This window comes from Leptonychotes weddellii, chromosome 4 (genome assembly GCF_054177405.1).
Source record: "Leptonychotes weddellii isolate Sample4059 chromosome 4, ASM5417740v2, whole genome shotgun sequence".
NCBI classification, from domain to species: Eukaryota; Metazoa; Chordata; class Mammalia; order Carnivora; family Phocidae; genus Leptonychotes; species Leptonychotes weddellii.
Window position 1 is genome coordinate 170,277,265 of NC_138372.1, and position 20,168 is coordinate 170,297,432.

The 20,168-nt window shown below is 54.7% G+C and overlaps 1 protein-coding gene and 1 long non-coding RNA gene across 2 annotated transcripts in view; one reads left to right on the forward strand and one right to left on the reverse strand.

Annotated features, from left to right (window-relative positions):
* LOC102732015 (uncharacterized) overlaps window positions 1-2,230 on the reverse strand; it is a 6,652-nt gene extending 4,422 nt beyond the window's left edge. Inside the window, exon 1 of the long non-coding RNA XR_014144489.1 lies at window positions 1,562-2,230. This is a non-coding gene — a long non-coding RNA (uncharacterized LOC102732015). The remainder of the gene's footprint in view (window positions 1-1,561) is intronic.
* Window positions 1-18,615, forward strand: part of SPATC1 (spermatogenesis and centriole associated 1) — a 21,211-nt gene extending 2,596 nt beyond the window's left edge. The window contains exons 2-5 of the mRNA XM_081816693.1: window positions 9,460-10,170; window positions 10,278-10,817; window positions 10,940-11,079; window positions 18,286-18,615. Of these exons, the coding sequence (XP_081672819.1) occupies window positions 9,460-10,170; window positions 10,278-10,817; window positions 10,940-11,079; window positions 18,286-18,615 (1,721 nt within the window). The remainder of the gene's footprint in view (window positions 1-9,459; window positions 10,171-10,277; window positions 10,818-10,939; window positions 11,080-18,285) is intronic.
* The last annotated feature ends 1,553 nt before the right edge of the window (window positions 18,616-20,168 follow it).

Below are 20,168 nucleotides of genomic sequence, written 5' to 3' on the forward strand. Positions count from 1 at the left end.
TGTGTCTGTGAGTGTGTGTGAGTCTCTGTGTGGTTGTGTCTGTGAGTGTGAGTGTCCGTGTGGTTGTATCTGTGAGTGTGAGTGTCCGTGTGGTTGTGTCTGTGAGTGTGTGTCTCTATGTGGTTGTATCTGTGAGTGTGAGTGAGTGTCCGTGTGGTTGTGTCTGTGAGTGTGAGTGTCCGTGTGGTTGTATCTGTGAGTGTGTGTGAGTCTCTGTGTGGTTGTGTCTGTGAGTGTGTGTGAGTCTCTGTGTGGTTGTGTCTGTGAGTGTGAGTGTCCGTGTGGTTGTATCTGTGAGTGTGAGTGTCTGTGTGGTTGTATCTGTGAGTGTGAGTGTCCATGGGGTTGTATCTGTGTGTGTGAGTCTCTATGTGGTTGTACCTGTGAGTGTGGGGGTGTCAGGGCCGGTGAGAGGTGAACAGCGTGGTAACGAGGTCAGCAGAGGTCAGATCAGCAAGGACAACAGGGGACCTGCTCTTAAAGGCAGCAAGCAGTGCCGGGAGGTTCCTGGCAGAGTGACCAGCTTTATGCTTCAGAAACATCACTCCTGCTGCAGTGGGAATGGGATTCGAAGGAGACCAGGGTGAGGCAGGGAGCCCACGGAGGCTCTCGCAGTCATCCAGGTGGGAGCCCATGGTGGGAACGCGGGGTGCAGAGAAATCAACTTGAGTTATTTAAGAAAATGAAGTGCCTGGATGTGAGGGATGGAAGAGGGAGTTCCGGCAGAGGTGGCCGGGTGACGGGTGCTGTGACCTCCTGAGACCGCAGAAGTCTCCGTCCCCGTACCCAGCCAAGGAGGATCCCTGCAGTGGCCTCACAGGAACTTTCTCTGGCTACTTCCTTGTGCTGCCTGCTCCCCTGCCCACTCCTTGTGACTTGCCTTCCTCGTAGAATCAGGCTTCCATTCTTGATTTGCTCTTGTGAACTCAACCTCCAGTTCCTCTTTCTGAGATCCCTTGTGCTCTGTGTCATAAACCCTGTGGTTCCCAGCTCTGGCCGCCCGCCCCCCCAGAAGGGCTGCAGGAGGAAACACAGCCTGGACTTGTGGATGCTCATGAGCGGCGCAGGACCACCCTGGCTGGGAACCCACATGACACCTGCGCGGAGCAACCACAAATCTGACGCTCCGGGAGAGGTCAGGGCCAGAGGGAGAAGGTTCAAAAGAGTTGATCGCTGAAGCCACAGGAGGGGTGAGGCCAGCCGGGAGGGGACAGCAGAGCCAGCACAGGAGAGAAGCACAGAGACAAAACCTCAATGTGTAAGGTCACGGAGGCACAGCTTCGAGGGGATAGAGCATCACCAGAGTACAGGCTACGGAGAGGGCAGGCAAGAGAAGTGCTAAAGACGTGGGGGCCTCTGATGACCTGGTGGCAATGAGCCTGGTTAGACTTGAGCCGCACCAGACGCAAGAGGCCCGCGCCGTGAGGGCAAGAGCGACGTGTGCCAGAGGGAACGGATAGGGGCTCGGTGCCTGCTTCCTGAGCGTGGCCTTGGGCGGGCACTAGCTGGACCAGGACCTGCAGTCAAGCTTCTCAAGCGAGCAGAGACCGGAGTTTGTTACCTTGAGGGGGGAAGAAGCCCGGAAAGACGCTGGAAGGTGCAGAATAGAACAGGGGCACTTCCCAGAGGGGAGGAGGGCAGGAGGCTGAGGAAGCTCCAGAACCAAGGCTTCGATCTTCCTGGTAAAAATGACGTTCTCTGAGAGCTGAAGAGGAGGATGGTCTGAAACAGTGAGCACGGCGGAAGGAACTGAGGGGGGACCCCGGTACCTCTGTGGGGCTGTGTAGGGAGCTCGATGCTGCGGCTAGCGTCTGTGGACCCTAAAGGCAGCGGCCACCAGCCTGCCCCAGCAGCCCTGGCTGGGGCTGGGGGGAGGGGCGGCAGGGACACTTGCTCGCTGGCTGAGGGTCATTGGAACAGCAGGCGATGACATCGTGGCTGTGGCCGCATGAACCTCACAGGGAAAAAACAGGTGCCAAGAGGTTCAGGCCTGGCCCCATGAACATGGCAGGTGGGACGAAGAGCCAGGATGGGATTGGGACTTCCAGGCCTCGTGCTCCCGGGGGTGGGAGCTCTGTTGCTCTTTCTACCTGGTACCTTCCCCCACTCCTCCTTCACCCAAGGCCATTCTGTTCCCCAGCCCCCACTGCCTGCTGCCCTCTCTGTCCTCTCTTGGGGGCTGCAGGCTGCCGGAAGCTTCCTGAGATGGGGGCAGCCTACTTCCTTTTTCCAGAAGGGCCTCTTACCACCCCTGCTCCCCACCTCCCTGCCCCTGCGCTTCCCCCAAACCAGGGGCTTCTTTCCTGTCTCAAAATCTGTCCATCCTCTCAGGGCCTTCTCCGACGTCCCCAGCCCTCGCCCCAGGACCCATCTCTCCTCCATAAGAACCCCAGCTGCCCCCCAAAACTCTGCTCACACCCCTTTCCCCCTCAGGTCCAGGGTCCCCAGGATGCAAACCCACCCCAGGAGCTGACGCTCAGCATCCTAGACCTATCCTCCCAAGCCCTGTCCCCCTCGGGACCTGTGCCCCTTCGGGCCCGTCCTCCTCCTCGGGACGGTACCCCACCAGCGCTCCAGGACCCACCAGCCCTCAGGGCCGGTCCCCTCTCTCAGGACCTGTCATCAACCCCCCTCGCTCTTTCTCCCTTCCCGCCTCCTCAGCGTTCTTGGAACCCTCAGCTAGAGCCCTCAGCTAGAGCCCCTGCGCTCACCGAACTCCCCTCTGTGCACCCAACCACCCACTCCATCCTCCCGGGTCAAAAGTCACAGCCCCGGGGCTCTGGCCCCGCCCCTACGTAGAGCCCCGCCCCTACGTAGAGCCCCGCCTCCGCCTCGGTCTCCCGCGGGAACCTGACTCCTCGCGAGCCCGCTGTCTGCACGCCGGGGGCGGGGTCCGAGGCGGAGGCCCGCGGCGGTGGGCGGGGCGGGGGCGGGGTCCGAGGCGGAGAGCCGCGGCCGGGGGCGGGCCGGGGGCGGGGCCCGAGGCGGAGGACCGCGGCCGTGGGCGGGGCGGGGGCGGGGTCCGAGGCGGAGAGCCGCGGCCGGGGGTGGGCCGGGGGCGGGGTCCGAGGCGGAGGGCCGCGGCGGTGGGCGGGAGGCCTGTGAGGGGCCTGGCGCTGGACACCCCCCCAACCACCACCACCAGCCCGGGACCGCAGTGGGGCGGCGGCGCGAAGCAGGGACTGCCGCTGGAAGGTGCAGGTTGGGGGTGGTCAGAAGTTCAGTAAAGCAGTTTAAAACATTGTAAAGTGTGGGGGGCCGGGTGGCTCAGTTGGTTAAGCGGCTGCCTTCCGCTCAGGTCATGATCCTGGAGTCCCAGGATCCAGTCCCACATCGGACTCCCTGCTCAACAGGGAGTCTGCTTCTCCCTCTGACCCTGCCCCTCTCGTGTACTCTCTCTCTCTCTCTCTCATTCTTGCTCTCTCTAATAAATAAGTCTTAAAAAAACATTGTAAAGTGCATTTGTAAATCTAAGACATTTGCTTGTCTAACTTTAATTGTCCCATGTAACACACCTTCCTGGACCCTAAATAATTGTTACATGTAAAATAAATATAAAGGCAGTGAATCTAAAGCTCTCTTTAAGGTTCTAATACTGTATCTAAACCTGGGAAGATTTCAACTTACAAATCTAAATCAATTAAATATAAATTATAAAAAGATGCAGGGGCTGGTGGCTGGCTCAGTGGTGGAGCACGTGACTGATCTGGAGGTTGTGGGCTTAAGCCCCATGTTGGATGTAGAGATTAAAAATAAAGTCTTTTTTTAAAAAATCAATCAGGCCCCTGGGTGGCTCAGGCAGTTAAGCCTCAGACTCTTGGTTTCTGCTCAGGTCATGATCTCTGGAAGTGGGATCTGTGTGGGGCTCTGCTCAGGGAGGAGTCCCCGTGAGATTCTTTCCCTCTGCTCCTCCCTGCATGGGTGCATGGTGCGCACTCTCTCTCTCCAATAAATAAATAAATAAAATCTTTTAAAAAAATAAATCAATTAGGGGCACCTGGGTGGCTTAGTCATTAAGCGTCTGCTTCGGCTCGGGTCCTGGGATCAGCCCCGCATCGGGCTCCCTGCTCGGCTGGAAGCCTGCTTCTCCCTCTCCCTCTGCCTGCCGCTCCCCCTGCTTGTGTCCCCTCTCTCGCTGTGTCTCTCTCTGTCAAATAAATAAATAAGTCAAATCTTAAGAAAAAAATCAATCAGGGGCGCCTGGGTGGCTCAGTCGTTAAGCGTCTGCCTTTGGCTCAGGTCATGATCCCAGGGTCCTGGGATCTAGCCCCGCATCAGGCTCCCTGCTCCGTGGGAAGCCTGCTTCTCCCTCTCCCACTCCCCCTGCTTGTGTTCCCTCTCTGGCTGTCTTTCTCTCTGTCAAATAAATAAAACCTTAAAAAAAAGAAAAGAAAAAATCAATCAATTAAATGCAAATTATAAAAAGATTAAACCATCACATGTATTCTTTGCATTAGAACACAAAGCTATGGGACTGAAATGTCTAGTTGAGTTGTTATTTAGATTTCAGTTAACATACGGCGTCATATTAATCTTAGGTGTACAGCATACTGATTCAACACTTCCATTCAATCCCCTGTGCTCATCACAACAGGTGCATTCCTTAATCCCCATCCTCAATGTAACCCATTCCGCCCCCCACTCCACCCCACCCCCTGGTCACCATCAGGGTGTTCTCTATCCTTAACAGTCTGTTTCTTGGTTTGCCTTTCTCTTTCTCTTTTTCTTTTTTTTCCCTTTGCTCATTTGTTTCTTAAATTCCACATATGAGTGAAATCAGATGGTATCTGAGACTGAAATTTCTTAAACAGGCTGGCTGCGGACCCCTGGTAGAACATTCCTGTTCACACCTCATGTCATGGCTTAAGTATTACTGGTGCTCCCCAAACTCATTTCCCCATCTCGCAGCCAGATATTTCTACCAGGTGGCTCCTGAGATTCTCATTGGTGACCCTGATGGACTGCAAACTCTATGAAGACTGTGTCTTGGCACTGAGCAGTGGACACACACTCCTCCATGCTCTGTGGGTGCATTTAGTTGGTCCCTGAACCATGAATGTTTTTCCTGGAAACCTAAATGCATATGACCCCAATGAATCCTTTTTAAAATAACTTTATTGAGATATAATTCACACACCATACAATTCACCGATTTAAAGTGTGTGATTCAATAGTTTTTCATATACTCACAGGTTTTTACAAAGATCACCACAGTTTTAGAACACGTTCATCACCCCAGAAAGAAACTCTTTAGCTATGATGCTCCTATTCCTCTACAACTCTCAGCAACCATTTATCTACTTTCTGTTTTTATGGATTTGCCTATTCTGGATATTTCTTTTAAATGGAATCATAAGTATGTGGCTTTTGTGTCTGGTTTCTTTCACCTAGCACAGAGTTTTCAAGGTTCATCCATGCTGTAGAGTGAACCAGTACTTCCAGTCGGTATTAGGTTTTTGTTGTTGTTTCATGGATGAATAATATGTCATTAATGGATACACAACATTTTATCCATTCATCAGTTGATGGACTTTTGGGTTGTTTCCTCTTTTGGGCCATTATGAATAACACAGCTATAAACAACCATATACGAGTTCTTGGGTGGATTTATGTTTCCATTTCTTGTGGGTATATATCTAAGAGTAGAATTGCTGGGTCATATGGTAAATGTATGTGTAACTGTTTGAGGAACTGTCAGATTGTTTCCCAAGGTGGCTGCACTATTTTTCATTCCCACCAGCAATGTAGGAGTGTTCCAATTTCTCCATATCCTTACCCATACTTATTATCTGATTTTTTAATTATAGCCATCCCAGTGAGGGTGAAGTGGTTCTGATTTGCATTTCCCTGATGCATAATAATGCTGAGCATCTTTTCTGTGCTAATTGTCCATTTGTATATCATCTTTGAGAATGTCTGTTCATGCCCTTTGCCCGTTTTAAAGTTGGGCAACTTATTTTTTTATTATTGAGTTGTAAGAGTTCTTTAGGGATTCTGAGTACAGGTCCCTTATCAAATGTATGACTCGCAAATACTTTCTCCCATTCCATGGGTTGTCTTTTCTTTTGTCTTTTGAAACACAGAAGCTTTTAATTTTGATGAAATCCATCTCATCTATTGTTTCTTTTGCTGTTCACAGTTTTGGGGCCACATCTAAGAATACATGGCCAAATCCAGGGTCCTGGAAATTTACCCCTGTGTTTTCTTCTAAGAATTTTATAGTTTTAGTTCTTGCATTTAGGCCTTTGATCCATTTAACTTTTGTATATGGTGTGAGGTAGGCATCCAACTTCATTCTTTTACATGTGGATTCCAGTAGACCCATCGCCATTTTTTGAGAAGATTATTCTTTCCCCCAATGAATTGTCTTGGCCCCTTGTTGAAAATCAGACCACAGATACATGGGTTTATTTCTGGACTCCCTATTCTATTCCATTGATCTATATGTCCCTCACTATGCCAGTGCCATGTAATCCTGATTACTGTAGCTTTGTAGTAACTTTTGAAATCTGAAACTGAGTCCTCCAACTTTTTCCTTTCTCCCTTGCTTTCTTCCCTCTCTGTCTCTTTTTTGCTTAGGTAGTGTAAAAGGGAGAAGTGCAGGGTAGCTAAGTGGCGCCTGTAATAATGCCTTCTCTCTTTTAAAATGTGGCTTCAGCCATTCTGGGTCCTTGCAATCCCTTGTGAATTTTAGGACCGGCTTGTCAGTCCTACAAAGAAGTCAGTTTGGATTCTGACAGATTGCATAGAATCTGCAGGTGAACTTGGGGAGTATTGCTCCCCATGGGATGCTTTTCCATTTATTTAGGTCTTCTTTAATTTCTTTCAAAAGTGTTTGTCATTTTCTTGGGGCGCCTGGGTGGCTCAGTCGATTAAGCATCTGCCTTCAGCTCGGGTCATGATCTCGGGGTCCTGGGATCAAGCACAATGTCCAGCTCCCTGCTCAGCAGGGAGCCTGCTTCTTCCTCTGCCCCACACCCAGCTCGTGCTCTCACTCACTCTCTGTCTCAAATAAATAAATAAAATCTTAAAAAGTAAAGTTTCAGGACATCTTGCCACACATTCTGTAGAGTGTTCCAGGGGCATAGATTTAAGCAACAAGCCCAGGAACTTCCGAAGGAATGTAAGAATGTTTCTGAGGGGTCTTACAGAAGGTAGATTTAGCAGTGTGCATTAAGGACCACTAGAATGTCTGTTTTCAGGGGGAAGAATCAATAATAAAGATTTTCGCAGGTATCATGGTCAACATCACTCATCTTCAGGGAAATACAAATCAGAACCATGACGAGATATCACCTCATACCAGTCAGAATGGCTAAAATCAACAACACAGGAAACAACAGATGCTGGCGAGGATGCGGAGAAAGAGGAACCCTCCTACACTGTTGGTGGGAATGCAAGCTGGTGCAGCCACTCTGGAAAACAGTGTGAAGGTTCCTCAAAAAGTTAAAAATAGAACTACCCTATGACCCAGCAACTGTACTCCTAGGTATTTACCCCAAAGAATACAAACACACTAATTCAAAGGGATACATGCCCCTCCTATGTTTATAACAACATTATCTACAATAGCGAAGATATGGAAGCAGCCCAAGTGTCCATCGACAGATGAACAGATAAAGAAGATGCAACACACACACACACACACAGTGGAATATTACTCAGGCATAAAAAAAAATGAAATCTTGCCATTTACAATGATGTGGATGGAATTAGAGAGTATTATGCTAAGCGAAATAAGTCAGAGAAAGACAGATACCATATGATTTCACTCACATGTGGAATTTAAGAAACAAGCAAATGGAAAAAGGAAGGAAAGAAGAAAAGGAAAGGAAAGGAAAGAAAAGAAAAGAAAAGAAAAGAAGAAAGAGAAAGAGAAAGAGAGGCAGACCAGGAAACAGAATCTTAACCCTAGAGAACACACTGATGGTCGCCAGTGCAGGGGGAGGGGGGGAACAGGTGATGGGGATTAGGGTTAAGGAGTGCACTTGTCCTGATGAGCACCAGGTGATGCGTGCAAGTGTTAACTCACTATATTGTACCCCTGAAACTAATATTGCGGTGTATGTTAACTCCACTGGAATTAAAATTAAAAACCTAATAAAAAAAGGCTTATGTAGTAGAATTTATTTGTCACTGGGAAAACTGGAATCAATTTGCATGCCCAAGGATTGGAAGAGGCTCAATGAACCGCAGCACACGCCTGAGCCCGAGCCCGGCAGCCACAATGAGTGCTGTTCTCAGAGAAGGGTGGCCGGAGGCCATCCAGCAAGAAGACGGGGAGGACATAAGGACAAGGAGGACAGATAAGGCTGCCACCTGTTGGTCCGTGGCCCTGGAGCTAAGAACGCATTTTACATTTTTAATGGTTGAAAGAAAATCAAAAGAATACTATTTCCAGACATGCCAAAAGTACACGAAATTCAAATATGAGCGTCTGTGAATCAAGTTTGGTTGCTATGGATCCACATTTGTTTCCGTGTTGTCTGCGGCCGCTTTGCCCGCACAGCGGCTGGGCTGAGTTGTTACAACAGAGACCAGACACGGCCTGCAAAACTGGAAATGTGTACCAGCAGCCCTTAATAGAATAGGTTCGTCGACCCCTGGTTTATAAAACGTGTGGAGAAAGTCTTCAAGGCAACACAGAGCTTTGTATTATGACTAACAGTGCGGTGAGAGGACTAGAGGTTTCTAATCTTACATTCACTTTTCTGTAGCTCCGTTCTTTCTCTGCAGTGAGCACGTATGGCTTTTAGAACAACAACAAGGGTAGCAGTTTTCAACTAAAACCTTCCCCGCACCCTCCCCCCAGCTTCTGCGGCCCTAGGGGTCTTCTCGCCCACAACAGTGGTCATTCAAGGGCACTGTCCTCAGGAACCCAAGAGAAATGGGCTCTCAGGCCCCAACACAGGGATCCAGGAGTGTGAAGCCACATGTCTGGGCCAACCCACCCTCTTGAACCCGCATTTACTGTTCCCAGAGATGCTGTGCTTATTCTAGCCCTGGCCTCCCTGAGGGCCCCCCACCTGGGGAGGCTATCCCCACAACAACAGTGGGCAGGAGGCCGGGACCCACTGCTCCCTACCAGGGAATGGATGGGTCAACTTGGCAACCTGGGGGACCAGCCGCCAGAAGACGCTCCTCGGTGGGGCGTCAGCCGCTCAGAGCAGCGGGCACATCTGAGGGGTGGGCAGCTGTGGAAGGTCCCTATGACTCGGGGACAGGTGTTCAGAGAAGTGAGCCTGGAGGAGCAGATGGAGAGACAAGAGGCCAGACCCTCATGGGGGATCTGTGGAGGCGCCCCCCAGAAGCCCCCTAAGGTAGAGAGCCATTGTCTGGCCCACTAAGAGATGAGGCTCAGAGCTGGTCAGCTCATCAGAGGCAGACAAGCACCTTGGCCTAGGCCCCTTCCTTGATGGGCCTGCCTGGGGTCTCAGTGCTTTCTCTGTGTCCCCCCAGGTGTCTTCCTGCCCCCGTCCCCGGCAGCCACAAATGAGCCTATCCTGGATGAAGTGGGGATTATGACTCTGGCGCCCCTGGCCGACATGCTGAACAGCCCACAGCCCAGCCCTGCAGCAGGCGCCATCGTGAACCCCCTGATGGGCCCCCTCAACACACTGCTCCCTGGACCAGGGTCCATGTCACAGAGCATCCCGCTCACCAGCCTCCTGACCAGCCCCCTGAGCAGCCACGTGACTGGCCCCATGGCAGTGTCCCCAGGGGGCACACTGACCAGCTCCCTGGGACTGCCTTCAACTGGCCCCCTGAGCAGCCACGTGACTGGCCCCATGGCAGTGTCCCCGGGGGGCACACTGACCAGCTCCCTGGGTCTGCCTTCAACTGGCCCCCTGAGCAGCCACCTGACTGGCCCCATGGCAGTGTCCCCGGGGGGCACACTGACCAGCTCCCTGGGTCTGCCCTCAACTGGCCCCCTGACTCCAAGCAGCCCCCTGATGGCCCCTATGACAGGCACAGTGGCCGTCTCTCTGAGCAGCCCCCTGCTCACCTCCATGGCTGCTCCTCTAGGTGTTTCTCAGAACCTTCTGGCCAACCCCATGAGCAATCTGGTGCTGTCGGAGGCCCCGAGGGTGCGGCTGTCAGAGCCGCTCCGAGGATGCCCCTCCAGACCCCATCCCTCAGCTGGAGCAGGGCCTGCCGCCACCACCAAAGGTAACTGGCTCAGGGGGAGGGACAACAGCCCCCCTCCCCACCACCAGGCCAGTCCTTGGTCCTGCTCTGATCCTACTTCTCTCCTTTCTGCCCCACCATGTCACTAGTCCCAATCTCCACTGAGCTTCCCCAGCCGACCCAGGACCTGGAGCCCTTCAGCATGACGTTTGTGGGCTCACCCATCCAGGCCTCCACCCCTATCGGGACTAGGGGCACGCCTGGCCCCATCACCACCTTTTCCTACAGCAGCTCAGAGGCCCAGACCCAGCCCAGTGCCCCTAAGGGACAAGCAGTTCCTGTATCTGTCCCCACCACCCCACCTGTCTCTCCAACTGCCACAGTCCTCGTCCCTATCCCTACTCCCGCCCCCCAAGCTACCACCAACTACACCCCCTCGAGCACCACCCACATTGTCCAGTGCCCCCCCCAGTCTCCCACCCGGGCACACCACTCCCCCACCCAGCCCTCGCCCACCCCCCACTCCCCTCCACGAAACCCCCACTCCCCGCCCCGAACCTCATCCTCCCCGGCTACAGTCAACGACACCCGGGGTCCACGTGGCGCAGAGACATCTCGGAAAAGCATCCTAGAGTTGGAACGGAAGCTAGCCCACCGAAAGACCAGCAAGTTCCCTGAGAGCCCCCGAGGTCAGTGACACAAGGTCAACACGGGGGGGGTCTCCCCTGATGCCCTTGTGGACCTCCCTGGCACTAGCCTGGGCTGCTGACCATGACCACTGACCACTCCTTCCACCCCTTGCTTTCCCCAGAGTCAAAGCAGGTAGTCTGGGAGAGGCTGGTGGGGGAGATTGCCTTCCAGCTGGACCGCAGGATCCTGTCCAGCATCTTCCCTGAGCGCGTGCGTCTCTACGGCTTCACTGTCTCCAACATTCCAGAGAAGATCATCCAGGTGTGTGGCGCCCATCTCCCACTCAGAGGGTCTGCCCCTTCCACCTGTCAGGGATGGGAAGCATGCTGGCCTTGGAGGAGCTGCTGGGGGACCCTGCCCTCCAGCCTGGCCAAGCACGTCAGAATCCGAGGACCCCCTAGGATGGAGGAAGCACGGTGTTCAGTCCAAGTGGCCAGGGGGTGTCCAGGGCATCTGGCATCAGGAGCCTGTGGCCTTAGCCACATGGCTTCCCCAGAGGACAGGGCAGGGGAGGGTCCTGAGCATGGTCAGGCCTGCACTCTCCTCTGCCACTGCAATGGTCTCCATATGGCCAGCCCTCACTCCCAGGGGCCCTCCCCAGACTAGCAGAGCTGATGCTTTCCCCACCCCGTTGGTACCCTCAAGGGTCACTGGGGAGGCAGGCAAAGGGGAGGCAGGTCCCAGAACCTCTGACCAGCTGGCGGCCTCATGGCCAGGGGCCTCAGGCCCAGGCTCATTCCAGTATATTCTTAGCATGCCATTCACTGAGCTTGCTTCCGTTGAGGGACACAGAGGACAATGCTTCCCAAAGGTGCTTGGGCGTGTCTACCTTGCCACCATGCGTGGGAAACCCTCCAAAGCAATGGAGGGGTGGGGTGCAGTCATGGGATATGGGCTGTGCTTGGCTGGATACCCAGAAGCAGCTGTCCAGAATGATGGCATGTGTGCCCGTCCCCCACCAATGTGCCAGCTCTGGGTGGGACCCCATGCCTCGGGGTGGGGGAGGTGGGCCATCTGGGCCTTCTTTGGGAAATAGCCTTCAGTGCTCCCGGCCACTTTCTCTCAGGCCTCTTTATCTATAGATTATAGACCTGGTGTGTGATCCGCAGGAATAACTTCTATTAGAGTGGGCTCGTTTGTATCCAGGTTTGAGCTTGCCTTTTCCTTTGCTTAGGGTGTCCTTTGGTTGGGTTTTTAATTTTAATGTGGTCAGAATTATCCACTTTTCCTTTATTGCTTGTACTTCTCATGTCTCACTGAAGGCTAGAGCGGTAGAGGGCAAAGGGGAGCTGTCCAGCCCTGCCTCGGTCCTCCCTCCTGGGCCCACGTGTGTGGGCTGTTGGGACTGCCCCCTGACCCTCCCCAGCCCACGGTGTCCTCTGCACGGGATGGTGACAGAGCCTGGGCACCTCTCTTCTTCCAGACTGTTTCTGCTCCTCTGGACCCTTCACTCCTCACTCTGAATTTTAGGATCATCCGTCAAGCTCCAGGAAAAACCTAGTTCAAATGTGTAGTTTTGCATTGCCAGGGAAGTTTCCCATCTTCACAATGTTGGTTGTTCCTATGCACCTGCCATTTCTGTTGCTCATGCTGCAGGCCCACCGTGGTCACGTTTGGTCTGACGATCCTTGACTCACGTCCGGGGACCTCGGCCACCACCGCTGTGTCACAAGCGCACATTGGCCATGGCTCTTTAAAAACTGGCAAACAACACAGCGGAAGCACAATATTATGTCTCTAAAATGTTACGTCTGATATCCAACTGGCAGAGATTACATTGAATTACAAGCACAAGTCTAGCTGCCCACACAGAAATTAGATATTAAGCGGTAAAAGAGGTTTCCTACTGTTTGAGAATGCCCGTTAGAAGGTGATAAAGACCCGTCAGCCACTGATGCTGGCCGTCCAAGTCCGCTGATTCCGGCTCCTCTTCACTTGCCCTGAGGGTTAGCGTCTATGCTACAGAAGGTAACAGTCACGGCATTAAATGGCAACTCTTGGACAAGAGGCAGGAAGGTGAGAGCGGGATGTATGTAGGGCAAATTTTTCTGGCGTCTTGAGGAAGTCAAGGAGCTCGGCACCCCCTTGGCCAGTGCCTCGGCCGCCATCTTGGCAGCCTGGGGGGGGGGGGAGGGGGCTGTGGCTTTCCCCAAACACTCATCTGCTCATTCTGCCCCATGGCCACCATCACCATTTCCAGAGCCACTGGGCCCATTCAGCAATGACCACTGCTGCCAGGGGCCATACACTTGCCGCCCAGGCTCCCAAGAAGCGGCCCCACTGCAGCCCACCTGCACAGAAGTTGCCTTCGGGGCTGGGCAAACTCCGCCTGGCTTGTCCTCTGGAGAGCCCACTGCAGGTTGATGATGTCTGGTTCCACCTGAGGAACATAAAGATGCATCCTGCTCTTAAGGCCATCCATCCTGCCTGCTTTGCTGGCCCATTTGCTGGTTCCTATCAGCATCCAATTCTACTTTGCCCAAATTTCTGTTTCCCTTCCTCAGAACATCTTGTTTTTCTGCATGTTGAACCCCAGCCTTGGTTGTTGCTAGAATCCCTCAATTCTATCCACATCCACTAAACCTGCTCAAACCTGGTGTCCAAATCTGGCTCATTGGCTTCGTGAATGCCATATAGGTTGATCACTGAAAAGCTTTAATAGAGCCCCATTGCAAGGAGGACTCATTGACTATTTTCAATGAATCTGGCCATCTTTTTTAAAAGTTCACAGTTACCCATGCCATCTTTTAAGCTCAACTAAAAGTTGTCCCAATGCCCCAACCTGTCACTTCTTTTGCCCAGTTGCAAAGGCCTTCTGCTGGGGAGTGGGGGTGCTCTCAGCCTGCCGTTCGCTCCCAGTCATGGCAGACCAGGAGTCCAGCCACACCAGTATGAGGGTGGTACCTGGTGGTGTGTCCAGCTGGGTCCTGGTGCCCCTGGCGCTCTCTGGGGCCTCACTCACTGGCCTGCCGACGATGGTTTTGGGTTTTGCCTGACGGTTTGTTTCCAGCTACCGTGCCAATAGCCTGTATATCATCTTGGCTTTACTATGTAGACAATCGTATTGTATACTACTTAACAGAAGCAGACAATAGGGCAACCTCATCCTGTTTCTGACTCGACTAGGAATACACACTTCAAGTCTGCGTTAAGTATGATGTGTGTTCCATGCTTTTTGCCAGATCTTCAAGCCCCAGCTTTTGGCTGCAGATAACAGAAACCACGCTAGCTGGTGTAAACAGAAAGAGATTTCTTATAAATGTTTAGGCGACGACACAAAACTGGCCACAGAAGTCGGTACGGGGTCACAGCCACTGCACTCTGCCGAAAACCCGGGGGGCACCTGGCCCCCAGGCATCTGCTTCCACCTGGGCAGAAGCCACAGGGGGAGTCGAAAAGGCTTTCGGCTTCGGGAAAGAGGCACTAGAACAGAAGCCAGATGACCCGCTTCAGCATCTGCCACATCAGGTTAAGAAGTTCTTCCTCATCCTCATTTATGGAGAGTTGGGGGGAGCGGGGAGTCTGAACCATGAAGAAATACTGATTTTTTTTTTTTTTAGAATGTTTTTTCTCTTTCATTGAAAAGATCACATGAGTTTTCCCTCCCTCCCTGTTCTCTTAACATCTCGAGATACAGATCGTAAACCACCCTGCATCCCTGGTGGTTTTAGTGCCCTGAGATGCTGTTTGCGGCTATTCATGACTTCTGCAGCTTCGCTACTTCTTTAGAGAACAGGCCCTGCTGCTGTGACAGAAAGGCAACCAGGTGTCTTTCCCCATCGGGCCGTCGGACCCTGCGGTGCAACCCCTAGCAGCTTGCGGGTCGGAAGTCCGGGACTTGGCCCAGGGGCGGAGCTCACAGCCTCACTCTCACCTTATTGGCTGGAGCTTAGAGACGTCAGGCCTCGCGGCAGGAGGGCGGGAGTGCGGTCTCCGCCCGGAGCTGCCCGCGCAGAGGAAGGCTGAGTGCCGGGCCTATCCTCCATCTGGTCTGTCTGAGCACTTCTGTTGAGCCTTAGGATTTTTTTGGGCCTTAGGATACTGTTTCCTCCTTTCTGCTTATGTCCTTCCTTCTGCTTGCTTTAGATTGGCTTTATTTCTCTTTCTTGGGCTGAGCACTTAAGCTATTTCACTTTACATGTCTTTTGTTGGTAAGTACGTTTGGGGCAAGGAAGTTCCCTCAGGTCGGGGAGATACGCAAAATGTTTAACCAGCGGTGCGTCAGGAATCCCAGCCGGGGTGGATCCTGGCAGAGGGAGAGGGCTCTGCTGTTGGCGCGCCGGCGCGGAAATGCGGCAGCGCCCCCGAACGTCCGCCCCCGCCCCCGCCCGGCTCCCCGCGGCGCTCGGGCTGCGCCCCCGAGGTGGGCGGGGAGCTGTCCAGGTCCACATATTTCACAAACTGCGTTGGAGTTCCTCTCTAACCCCCGAATCCGTTAGGGGCATCTCCAGTCTCCATCATCGGAGGGGCATTCAGCTGTCTCTTTAGTTCGATGTCTAACGCACTTGCCCTGTGCTCTAAGAACGAGGGCTGAACCACACCGATTGTCATATTTGCTGCCATTTCCCTATCACTGAACACGTGGCCAATGTCGTGGGTGTTCCAGGATGGAAAGACGGGGTGGTGCGCACCTGTGCTCCCTCTCTTGGAGGTGCGTGCATATTTGGTCACACCTGTTCTCTCCTCCACAGCGGATCCAACACAGGGTCCCCTGCTGATTCTCCCTCTACAGACGTTTCCCATGTACACATCTGCATCTACAGTCGCCTACCCCTGGACCAAACTGCTGCCACTTTACTGGTCCACAGCTACGCTCCCCCTCCATCTATTCACTCCTATTATGGGGCATTCAGTGCATGCCACGTTCATACCAAATAGACAGTCTCTGCCCTCGGGGAGCTCACCCATTCCCCGGAGGCCTTCAATAAATATTTGTGCTAGAGGTTTAGGGGGTGATACATGCTATGAGGGGCAGGAGAGTTTGAGGGTGGGAGCTAGGCACTGAGTTGGCCTTGCTGTCTCCCCCCCACACCCCACCCCCACACACCTATACTCTGGCCAACTCCAACATCCTGGAAAAGCCCCTCTCTCCTCTATTCCTTTGGAACACAATTCTGCTCAATGTGAGAGCCCATTGATGTGTCCTGTGGAAATGGTGGCCCCTTGTGGTGGTGCAGACCAGCACAGATGTTGTGCTTAGCACCCCCTGGAGACATTTCCTTTCAACTTCCAAAACAGCTGTCAGGCGGTCTGGTTTCCTTCATATCATAGCAGGGAAACTGAGGCTCAGACCCAGTATGATGACAGAAGCAGCCATTGAAACCGGCTCTCCGTGTGGGCCCCTTGCTCTGCACTGTGCCTCCTGGCACCTTCCATGCCATGCATGCTGTTCCTTGTCCTGGAAGTGCCTTTGCTCCTGTTGTTCTCATCCTTCAGATGTCAGCCCTGCCATCCTCTCCCCTCCAGAATGCCCCCCCCAGGCCACCTGGTTGCTCCCCATGGCAGCACTCAAAGCACTCCTCCTGCTCAGTCTTGTCATCACTGTAAACCCAGAGGGCTTTGCTCACACTTGAATCCCATCACCTGCTACAGTGCCGCACGCAGGGGAGGGCTGAGAACATCTGTGGGATGGACGCACGGAACCCTCACCCTCTCTTCCCGCTTCTATCCACCCCCTTATATGGTCAGCATGATCTTTTAGAACCACAGTGCCCATGGACCAGAAGTCCCTGACCCTTTAGGACAGAACCCTCCGCCATGCTCTCTGCTCAGCCCTGCCTGCTTCTCAGTGCCTGGAAGGTGTGGTAGGGACTCATGCCCATGGCTCCCTGGCTTCAGTGGGGTGCCTTCCTGCTCTTCCCCACTCAATCCCCTCGCCTGTCCCTCCACTCTCAAGGGTCACCTCTTTGGGGCGGGCCTGGCCTTGTCTCTTAGTGTAAATGCACCCACATTCCTCTCCCAGCACCCTGGCAGGGTGGGTGCAGTGTGCCCCCTGGAGGACTTCTGCTCCTGTCTGGAGCTCCATTCACGCAGTGTGGCACACAGCAGCTCAGCCCCAGCCCCAGAGTGAGCAGACGATGGGTCCTGACATCCCCACGGGGGGCCGACGCTTAAAGCTATCCACCTGCTGCGCTCTGCCATTCAGCAGCATGAAGGTTCACCTGCTTACCCACAAATGCTGGCTGAGGTCCTGCAGTCTGGCTGACAGGGGGCATGGGAACAGGCAAATGGAGGGAGAAGGCTTAGGGGCCAAGAGGAGCCTAGAATCAAGGAGACAGGCTTGTTTTAGTGTTGACTGTTCACCCGAAGTGCTGAGCATTGGGCTCTGGGTGCATCTGCCAGAGGTCAGGCTCACTTTAGCTGAGCCCAGCCGTGAGTCCAGTGTTCTGTTCACATGACCAGAAGAGAGGACAGAGGATTTTCCTGGAGAAGGTGAGACTAAGCAGCTTGTTCTAGCGGCTTAGGAAGCAGCCTGGTGGGCATCCAGGGAATGGTTGGAAGCAGGGGAGCAGGGCCAGATCAGGCCCTGGCCCCAAGAGGTGGGGCAGTGGGAAGTGCAGGAGGGCTCAGGCAGGGAGAGACCCCCTCCAACTACTGCAGACCTGTCAATCCGTGGGTCTGGGCACAGCTGCACCTGTGACAGCTACATCATTTGCAGGACTCCATGCAAATGAAAATACAGGGCTCCTTGTTCGGCAAGAGCTCCTTGTAGAGCAGAGCATTAGCTGGGTGTGGGTCCTTCTGAACAGGGGGCCCTGAGTGAATGTACAGGTCACATGCCCAAGAGGAAATGGCAGGAGCGGATGCTGCGGAACGCAGTCACTGCCTGGGTGGGGGGCACAGCATGAAGAAGTGGGTGGACACTCAGCCGGTTGCTGCCAGTCCCCAGGTCCAGGTACCAGGAGGGGTCACCAGAGGGGCAGCAGGACCCCCAGTGCTGAGACCAAGGGTGCTTGGCTCAGGGCCTGGGGTGGCCAGTTCAGCCTGAGGGGAGGACAGGGCCTTTCGGAAGGAGGGGTGCAAGTGGTGGGTGCTGAGGATGCAGCACAGGGTGGCAGAGAAGGGACCTGGAGAGGAGGTGGAGGTCTCAGGGCAGGGAGCCAGGAGGGCGCCTGGGAAAGGCCCTGAGTGGTATGGGCCAGGCACCCCCATGGCCATCAGGGACCCCCTCCTCTTTCTTTCACTTCCAGACTCCCAGCCACACTCCCTGTCAGCATTTCATAGCCTCAGCTCAGTCCAAATTCCCTGCCGGTGGGTGGAGCAGGTGACAGGGATGGGGTCTGGGGAACTCCCCCCTCCAGCTCAACCCACTAGGTTCCCCCTACCCTAGACCCCTTGGAGCCTCTCCCCCAGGACGTCCAGGACACCTGCGCCCACACACAGCCACGGCCCTCGGCCACATTTGCCCCTCTCCTGGCTTTGTACCAGTGCAGGGCGGAGACACCCTGACGGCCACTCTCCCCTCAGGCCTCCCTGAACCCCAGCGACCACAAGCTGGATGAGGAGCTGTGCCAGACACTCACACAGCGCTACGTGAGCATCATGAACCGGCTACAAAGCCTGGGCTACAATGGGCGGGTGCACCCGGCACTGACCGAGCAGCTGGTGAATGCCCACGGCATCCTGCGAGAGAGGCCGGAGCTGGCTGCCTCGGAAGGCGGCTCCTACACCATGGATTTCCTGCAGCGCGTGCTGGTGGAGAATGTGCACCCCAGCATGCTCTCGGACGCGCTGCTGCTGCTCTCCTGTCTCAGCCAGCTGGCGCACGACGACGGCAAGCCCATGTTCATCTGGTGACCCCGCTGGGCGGCCCGGGTCTGCCCCGCCCCGCACCCCGCCGGGTGCAAAGCCATTAAAGCTTCTCACAGACGCTGGCCTCTGGGCCCGGGCTCGGTGGTGCGCACCTCCGGGGTGGCTGGCCAGCTCCTCACTCCCCTGCACCCCTTCGATCCTGCCTGCTCTGGGGCTCCATGCCCACCCCAGGGGCCTTGGTGAGAGCCCCAAGACCGAAGCTTGGCAGCTGTTTGGCTAAGGGCGGGGGCGGGGGGGGGGTCCTGTTCAAAGGTCCCAAGGCTTCCCTCACCTGGCAGTGGGAGCAGCAGAAGTCCTGAGACTTGGAGGGGGGAGAGCAGGAAGTGCCGTTCCAGCAGCATTAGTGATGTGCCCGGAGCTGAAGCCTGGGTGCAGAGTGGAAGGCAGAAGTGGGAAGGAGACAGGATGTGGATGGGGGAATCCTTCCCTCTGTACTAGGCTGGGAGGAGGGGAGTGGGAGAGGGAGAGAGTCCAAAGCCCTCCCTGAGGGCAAGAGGATGTTAGATGGAGGGAAGAAACCAGGAGAAAGTAGCCTCACCCAAACCTGAGCCAAGGGGCAGCCCAGGGAGATGGGGCCAATTCCTAAGGCACTGCTGGCCCAGCAAGAAGAGAGCTGCCCCACAGGGCTCTGAGGCTGAGCTGGAGAGGGCAGAACCTACCTGCTGCAGGGGCGGAGCACAGGCAGGATGGGAAAGAGGTGGGGTGGGGGTAGGGGCTGTAAGACGGGACACCGGGACACGGGGACACCGGGACACCGGGAGGGGGAACCTGTAGACAGATGGGACGGGCCTGTGGACAGTGCAGGAAACGAGGCAATGTAGGCAGGATGCTTGTCCTTGCGAGGGTGTGTGTGCTAGACAAGAGAAGGGCAGTGGGGGGCAGCCCACAGAGTGGCCTCTGGCCCACAAGGGGAACAGGAGAGGACCTGCCTGAGGAAGGGAAGGAGGCTGGAGCTGCAATGGGAGGCAGAGGGTGGGCTGAGGAGGTGGGAACGATGAGCCCAGCAGAGGAGGCTCCTGGAGCACCAGCCAGAGGACTCTGAGGGAACAGAGGAATCATATCAGCAACCGGCGAGGGATGCAGGAAGGAGAGGGTTGTGGGGTGTGCCCAGGAGCTCCCTGCCTCTCTGCCCTCCCCACTCCCAGGCCTGCTACTTCAAGGGATCCAGCCAGACCCCTAGGAAAGGCAGGGAAGGACTCTCCTATAGATATGTAGAGATCTATAGATAGAAATCTAGCTCTGTCTGCTGAGAAGGCCCAGCATCAAGACACACCAGGAACAGGGAACACAGCCAGCACCAGATCTTGGTTTCTCAAGGGGATCAGGGATGCCTGGAGAATTGGGAGGTGGGGGGCCAGAAACCCCTCCCCCGCCCTGCCAGTAAGGCTAATGGCAGCCCTGACTCAAACTACAGGGCAATTTAAGAGCCAACCAGGAGAGCTTTGGGGTCTGGTTCACAGCTCAGATCAGAAAGGTGGGGACCCAGGCAGCACCCGAAGGAGCGCGAGGCAGCACGGTCCTGGGAACCAACGGAGCAG